Source organism: Amblyomma mixtum, chromosome 5 (assembly GCF_055824585.1).
Source record: "Amblyomma mixtum isolate Tamu chromosome 5, ASM5582458v1, whole genome shotgun sequence".
In the NCBI taxonomy this organism is placed as follows: domain Eukaryota; kingdom Metazoa; phylum Arthropoda; class Arachnida; order Ixodida; family Ixodidae; genus Amblyomma; species Amblyomma mixtum.
Window position 1 is genome coordinate 87,939,663 of NC_143016.1, and position 8,169 is coordinate 87,947,831.

At 50.7% G+C, this 8,169-nt stretch overlaps 1 protein-coding gene across 2 annotated transcripts; it reads left to right on the forward strand.

Annotated features, from left to right (window-relative positions):
• Positions 1-2,400: 2,400 nt before the first annotated feature.
• Positions 2,401-6,596, forward strand: LOC149342919 (polyubiquitin-B). Of its 2 annotated transcripts, none has more exons than XM_089545445.1 (2): positions 2,401-2,555; positions 5,481-6,596. In XM_089545445.1, the coding sequence occupies exon 2, from the start codon at positions 5,494-5,496 to the stop codon at positions 6,409-6,411; it is 918 nt and encodes a 305-aa protein (XP_089401571.1). In that variant the 5' UTR covers positions 2,401-2,555; positions 5,481-5,493; the 3' UTR covers positions 6,412-6,596. The 2 variants fall into 2 exon arrangements, with proteins under 2 accessions (XP_089401571.1, XP_089401572.1); XM_089545446.1 differs by having other exon boundaries at positions 2,407-2,555; positions 5,484-6,596.
• The last annotated feature ends 1,573 nt before the right edge of the window (positions 6,597-8,169 follow it).

The following is an 8,169-nucleotide window of genomic DNA, read 5'->3' on the forward strand; positions in this document are numbered from 1 at the left end:
GTGCTGTCCGGGAACTGCCCATCTGCTGGGGCTGCCTGCGTTGCCCCTATCTTGGGAGACAGCAGGTAAGCCAGGCTCCCCTTTATCACCTACTCCACCATAGCGGAGCTGGCGGCCATGCACCTGGTTGGCGGTCCATCCTGCGGTGCGAGTGGCTGCCATCCTAGCAGTCCGACTTCACTGTCACCCTGCAGCTCGTGCGGTATCCACGGTGCCTGCTGCCAATTGTTCGCAAGCTGATGGCGAAGCTGAACAGTCTTTTTCATATGGCTGCTTTATCCAGCTTGCCTGGATCCCTAGCCTCGTCGAGTCCCGGGCATTGAAGCTGCCGACGCCCTGGCAAATGCAGCCTATGGAAGCTCGACACCTCGCTGCTCTGGCCAGTCACTGAGCGACAACTGCTCGAGCACCCTGACCTCTGTGTCTCTTGGAGAACTACCCCCCCCCCCCCTCCCATCTGCTTCCATCCAAGGGGATCACAATTGGCCGCTGCGGTCCCTCCTCTTGTGTCTCCGTGCAGGCTGCTCCTGGATCGGCTCTCGCCTCTGCAGGAAGGAACTGGCGCACGCTAGGGGGCTGTTCTCGCAGCGGTCGTCCGGAGGAAACAACCGATCACCTCCTGCGTCAGTGACCCGTCATTGATGTCCACGCGGCGAAGCTCACTACCAGCTACAGGGCTCTGGGGCTTCCTGCCCACTCGGCTGGTGACCTATTTCCTGCTGGCCCCAATGCTTCTAATGCTCTCCAGTTCCTCGTGGCCTTCCCGGAGGACACCGGTCTGCACTCCTTCATGTCGAAGGCATCAGATGTCTACGCCTGCAGCTCCACGCGTCTTTCTTCATACCCTTCCTCTCACCTGTTTCCTTCCTCCGTCCCTCCTATCTGCACGCTGGCAATGGTTGTGGTGACAACTCGCCACTCATAGGCCCGTGCACTTTCCTTTCCTTTTCCAAATTTCATTTCATTTTCATTTTTTTTCATTTTATTACCTTAAAGGCCCCTTAAAAGGGGTGTTACATAAGGGGTGGCAAGAGTAAAAGCACAAATTCACAATGACAGGAAAATTTCTACGTTATCAGTGAAAAGACTTGGGCAAGTGATGATGGCAACGTTGTTCGGAAGGCCGTTCCAGTCTGTGGCTGCACGAGGAAAGAAGGAATTAGAAAAAGTGACGGTGCGTGATCGTGGACGGGCAACTTGTAGACGATGGCTGGTGCGGTGAGATATGCGTGCGGGTGGAAGAATATAAGGTGCGATGTGCATAGGGCTGTGGAAGAATTTGTGAAATAAAGACATGCTGGCAATGCGACGGCGGAGCGATAAGGGTGATAATCCGGATGCTGTTTTTAAGGACGAAACACTGATGTCATAAGAGTATGATGAATGAATGAAACGAGCTGCGCGATTCTGAACAGATTCGAGGGCATTGATGAGATATGCTTGATGAGGATTCCAGATGGGCGATGCAAATTCTAGTTTGGACCTAGTACTACTACAACCGAGTTGCATCGGCCTCGCGCCAAACATGGACCAGGCAGGACTGTCATAGGAAGCAGCCATGGCCTCGCCATTGCCGCCGCCCCGGCCCGTTTCATATTCAGCGGCTCCAAGACCACCGGCCGCAACTTTGCAAAGGGTCAAATCTTTTCCTCTGCGCTCAGCATCCTTGCTGAACTCCTCCCCGCCCTTCCCGTCCTATCCAACTCCTCTGGGTTCTGGCTCATGCAATGCACTCTAGAAATGAGGCGGCAAATTCCATTGCTCGCGAGATGACAGACTGAGCTGGCTCCCTCCACTCCGGGACGGACACGCGTAACTCCCTCCTCATCCTTCCATGACATCAACCTTCATCACCGCAACTAACACATACCCCCCCCCCCCCCCCCCCCCCCCCCTCACAAGTCCCTCTCTAAGCTCCAATAGCCTCTCCTGCCCGCCTTGCCTTTATTCACCCCGGTGCCTTCTCGCCCGAATGCACGCTTTGTAGACATCCCCGAGCAGACTATGCTCACATTCTTTATTCATGTCTGGCACTTTATCACCCCGCCTCCTGGCAGTTAAACAGACCGCAGCTGTGGGAGGCTGCTTTGTCCAGCTCGGAGCCGGGTATTCAAAAACCGCTTACGACCTGGGCAGCGAAAATTGGAAGAATGGGAAAACGTATAAAGAAAAAAAAACAATACCGAGAAAGAAATAAAAGAAACGAAAAGGAGAAAGGAAACGAAGAATAAAAATGTAAGTGAAAATATAAATAAAAATAAAACAAATAGCACGACACTAGTAAAGAATTGCAGAAATAATTCCAGAAAGGAATGTGTGAACAATTGCAGAAAGATATGTGCAAAGAATTGCAGAAAGAATTGGCGAAAAGCAGCTTGCGACGAACCTGCAACAATTTTGTGTTAGCACGCGTGCCCTGTGTTGACGAAGTTAAAGTGCGGGATGTTCACGATCCTCGTGGGGATCGTGCCAGCGTCGGCGTTCTAAATTCAATCGGTAGGCTAATCCCTTCCGTGCACGGATCAAGAGAAGCAAGGTTAACCTCCGATTCTCTGGTGAGTACGACTAAAGACTCTTTCCCTCTTCACCATACCTTCGCTGTAGGTTTGAGCTCTCGGAGAAGCGTAGTGCGGACTGGCGTACGCCGTTCACGTTGTGTTTGACGGCTGTGCTCTTCGCTAAGCCTAATCAGGTTAACGCCGCCCTATAAGCGTTGTTTCTGTCACGCTGAGGTGTAATCTAACCGCGGACGTTCCGTTGCCCTTTTACACTTTTTTTAGAGGGGTATATGCACGCTAGCTGGTTTAGTGCGGCTGAAACGCTCTTCAAGACCTCTTGCTAGGCATCGAACGCATCCGCCGCGGTGTGTGTTGTGCTGTATGGTAAGCCTAATTAGCTCATCGCTTCGGTCAGGCTCAGATGCGATCCCGTTGCCTCCTTTTTTTTTTCGCTATGTGCATGTTATGGAGTTTCATACGGCTGAATTGCTCTGCGAACCCACCAGTTAGGCTTGAACGCGCCCGCCTCGTTGGCTCGTGGCGAATAATTTCTGTGGAGGAACAGCGCCATCTTGTGGCTTTGGGTGTTCACGTTTAGAAACCCAGGTGGTCGCAATATGGAGCGTTCCATTAAGATACGGTACAGGTGTTGAGAGAGTGCGCTACAGTTAGAACGTCTTTCATTTCCTCATAAAACATCTGCATTTGCGTTTTTTCGCTTCGAACCTGTGCTCGGCCTGAGTCGGAACCCAACCGCGGCTGCCACGTTTCGATGGAGGCGAAACGCAAAAGGCGTACTGGTGCTGTGTGATGTCAGTGCATGTTAAAAGATCCCTAGGTGTTCGAAATTATTCGGGAGCCGTCCATTACGGCACTTCTTTTCTCTGTCTTCTTTCACTCCCTCCTTCCTTCTCTCAAGGCGCGGTTGAGAAGTCCACGAGGTGGTGACAGTTACTGCGCCATTTCCTTCAATGAAAAACACTAATTTTTTGTTGCGGAAGCAACACTACGTTAGGTGTGAGCGATTTTGCGGACCCCCGAAGAGCCCCAACTGCGCATGCGCGAGGAGCGAGTGCGAGTGTTACTGCGTAATTTCCTTTTTCAAATACAATATTCATTTTCTTCACCCGCCGCGGTGGCTCAGTGGTGAGGCGCTCGTCTACCGAGCCGGAGTACCCGGGTTCGAACCCGACCGTGGCGGCCGCGTTTCGCCGCGAAACAGGAGCCCGTGTGCTGTGCGATGTCAGTGCACGTGAAAGAGCCCCAGGTGGTCGAAATTATTCCGAAGACCTCCACTACGGCACCTCTTTCTCTCTTTTTTCTTTCACTCCCGCCTTCCTCCCTTCCCTTGCGGCGCGGTTCAGGTGTCCGCCGAGATATGTGAGAAAGAGAAAGATACTGCCCCATTTCCTTTTCTCAAAAACCAATTTACCATTACGACCCCTCTTTCTTCTTTCACTCCCACTTCCTCCCTTTCTCTACAAACGGATGACGGGTGTTCACCGAGATATGCGAGACAGTTACTGCGTAATTTACATTTCTTCAAATACAATTTTATTTTTCTTCATTACGGCCCCTCTTTCTCTTTCTTCTTTAACTCCGACTTCATCCCTTCCTGAACGGTGCGGTTCAGGTGACCACCGAGATGACAGAGAATTACTGCTCCATTTCCTTTCCTCAAAAAAGAGTTGCGTTCAAAGGGCAAGGCATCATGCCGAACGGGTGGTAGCGTTCCGTGGATTCCCTGGCAGCGCTACAACACGCTGTCGCGTTCCAATCCTAAAGGCGAAGCTTAAGAGTAATTAATTAACAGCTAATTAGTACTTAACTGTTAATCAGTGATTAGTCATTAATTAGTAATTAGTGTTTAATTATCTGTGACTTCATCCTGTGGTGACGTCACCAGTGCCACAGAGACAGTCAAAGTAGTGCGGAAAACGCTTTCGCCTCTACGCACTTTAAACAAAGTGCCCCCTGAGATGCCGCCGCCGCTGCGATTGCCGCGCCGTTGCTTCCGCAATTCTACTCGGGATGGCCATTGGTCAAACCACACCCAATTTTTTTTTTCTTGAACTGGAGTGCTCAGGTTCCAACCACGCCGCGGCGGCAGCGTTTCAATGGAGGCGAGACTCAAAAGGCGGCCTTGTGCAAAAGGCGCACTCCACTATGGCGCTTTTTTTCATTTGCTCCCACCTTACTGTTCTCGCACAGTGCGGTTGAGGTGTTCAACTAGTAGTGTTACTGCGCCTTACTACGGCACCTATTTCCCTCTCTATTTCACTACCACCTTGCTCCCTTCCCTTACGGCGCGGTTGAGGTGTCCACCAAGCAGTGAATAGAGGTGTTAGTGTCTATTTATTGGTAATTAAAAATGAAAGGAACAGCTGTTGCTAGCCGCGGCATCTGCCATTGAAACCTGAAGCACCTGAGCGGCGGCACGGCTAGCAGAAAAGGACAGGGAAAGAAAGAGCGATAGAAGAAAGGATAGGAGTACCCGGGTTCGAACTCGACCGCGGCAGCAGCGTTTCGATGGAGGCGAAACACAGAAGGCGTTCATGTGCTGTGCGATGACAGTGCACTGTAAAGATCACCAGGTGGTCGAAATTAATCCCGAGCCCTCCACTACGGCACCTCTTCCCTCCTTCCTTTCTTCTATCAGTCCCTCTTTTATCCCTTCCCTTACGGCGTGGTTCAGGTGTCCACCGAGAAATGTAAGAGATACTGCGCCATTTCCTTTCCCAAAAAGCTAATAAATAATTAGGGCGGCAATGTACACTACGTAAAAATACAGGATATACAGTTACTGCGCCATTTCAGTTCCCGACATAAACCACTAATGCCATGTTAGTGTGTCCTCTCCTTTACTCAAAACCATTCTTTTTTCAAATACGAAGCTTCAGGCCTAAGCAAAATCGTCGCTTTAGTGCGCCTCCCTTTGCTTTACTTTACCGCATGGCTAACCAAGCTGTCCTCTTTCCTCAGCAGGTCAGCCAACATGCAGATCTTTGTGAAGACCCTCACTGGCAAGACCATCACGCTCGAGGTCGAGCCGAGCGACACAATAGAGAACGTCAAAGCCAAAATCCAGGACAAGGAGGGTATCCCGCCTGACCAGCAGCGTCTTATCTTCGCTGGCAAGCAGCTTGAGGACGGCCGCACGCTGTCCGATTACAACATTCAGAAAGAGTCCACCCTTCACCTCGTGCTGCGTCTGCGCGGTGGCATGCAGATTTTCGTCAAGACCCTCACTGGCAAGACCATCACGCTCGAGGTCGAGCCGAGCGATACGATCGAGAACGTCAAAGCCAAGATCCAAGACAAGGAGGGTATCCCGCCTGACCAGCAGCGTCTCATTTTTGCTGGCAAGCAGCTCGAAGACGGCCGCACGCTTTCGGACTACAACATTCAGAAAGAGTCCACCCTTCACCTCGTGCTGCGTCTGCGCGGTGGCATGCAGATTTTTGTGAAGACCCTTACTGGCAAGACCATCACGCTTGAAGTTGAGCCCAGCGATACGATTGAAAACGTGAAGGCCAAGATCCAGGACAAGGAGGGTATCCCGCCTGACCAGCAGCGTCTCATCTTCGCTGGCAAGCAGCTTGAGGACGGCCGCACGCTGTCCGATTACAACATTCAGAAAGAGTCCACCCTTCACCTCGTGCTGCGTCTGCGCGGTGGCATGCAGATTTTCGTCAAGACCCTCACTGGCAAGACCATCACGCTCGAGGTCGAGCCGAGCGACACGATCGAGAACGTCAAAGCCAAGATCCAGGACAAGGAGGGTATCCCGCCTGACCAGCAGCGTCTCATCTTCGCTGGCAAGCAACTTGAGGATGGCCGTACTTTGTCTGACTACAACATTCAGAAGGAGTCGACCCTTCACCTCGTCCTGAGGCTCCGTGGTGGCCAGTAGACTTTTTTTTCCTTCAATGGTCCCGCGTCGACCCTTTAAATTGCTGTGAGAATATCTGATGTCTCCAGATGCCACTGCCGTGACATTGATTGACGACATTGCCAGGCAACTTTTTTTTTTCCCTTTTACTGTTCAGTGAAGTGACCAGCAGCCATGTGCAAGCACAATAAAATTTGACGCGTGCATTTGAAGTGTTTATTGCGCATCTTTGTGACCAGTGCATCTGGAGCTATACGTGTATCAAAATATTTCGTGATGGATTTCGTCATCTGAAACAATGCAGCACCTCCTCCTTGGCAGATGCTGTAACTAACAGGGGAATTGAATTGGTTTTCAAGGAAATGAAATGCCGCAGTAATTGGTTTTAGGTTTGGTTTAGTTTATAGGGTTTAATGTCCCAAAACGACTCGGCCTATGAGAGACGCCGTAGTGAAGGGCTCCGGAAGTTTTGACCACCTGGGGTTCTTTAACGTACGCTGACGTCGCGCAGTACACAGCCTCTAGAATTTTCGCCTCCATCGAAAATCGACCGCCGTGGACGGGATCGTAATGTGCACATTACGTAACGACCAAATCGCAAACCTAGCTGTCACAAACGGATCAATTAGCCCCGCTGCTATTGTCGCCAAGAGCCATGGGCTCGAAGCCACCTAGTATAATGCCCACTAGGGCTCAGTGCTGACAATAAACGTTTTCCAATCCAATCCAATGGTCAATATGCCTGCGCCAGTTCGTGCCAATAGAAGCGGGGCTTTGTGATAGTTCTATTTTGTTTTTGTTTTTTAAATTGTGGTGGTTTCGTAATTCGGCCAGAAAGAAGAGGCGAATAATGAACACACGCTTTCACTCACGCTTTCACTCGTCTGCTCGGTTGAACTACGTTAAAACCCTAACGCCTTTTTAATGCATCAAACGTGCGGCAGTGCTCGATAACGTCAGATGTACTGGAAAGGGTGTCCTTGGTGATCGAGTAATTACAAGCACCTTGTCAAAGCATTAGGCTGCTGCTGTTGGCCTAGCAAAAGATGGCACATACCCGCACTGGGGGATCGGCCAAGAATTGAGGAATAGATTGTTATTCCTGGGCGTTTGTCAAGCTGTTAGTAGATTTTAGCGCAGGCGGCCGTCCAGTTGCTGGAAAATATATTTGATTTTGATTCACCTGTACATTTGCGTGGCCTAAAGAAAAAAAAATAGAAGTAAGCAAACAAATGAGGACAGATGGATCGCACGCGGGAGTGTAACAACAGTGGCATTGTTGTGACCGAGTATCCATATTAAATAAACAAGGCTCAAATGTGAAGGAAGCAGGGATACGAATGTGCTTAAAATCGGAGAGTCGACAGCCGAAGCAAGGGTCGAACCAAACCAGGCAAGCAGTGGGGATAAAATGACGGGCGTGTTTTCAACGGCTTGCGTTTATAAAGGCAAGGAAAAGGAGGAGGAACGAAAGTGGTTTGTCAAGGGGCGCGCGTGGTCTTCGGCGCAAATGATAGCTGAGTGATAGGAGGCTCACGTGGTTCTGACGGCGCAGTTCACGGTAAAGAGAAAGATTAAAAGTCATGAGTGCCACTGCGGAACGAGAGGGGTCTATAGCTTGCGCAGAGCAAGCGCTATTTCCAGAAACTGCATGAAAAAAAAAGGGGGGGGGGGGGGGGATATAATCCTCAAGGCGCAGTGAAAAGGACCAGCCTAAATGCGGACAGAATATTCCCACACCTGCCTTTTCGTTGCATTTCGATTCGTCGGTTGCTATTG

Excerpts from the sequence above, each read along its gene's own strand:
- LOC149342919 (XM_089545445.1), top strand. The coding sequence starts at position 5,494 with ATGCAGATCTTTGTGAAGACCCTCACTGGCAAGACCATCACGCTCGAG.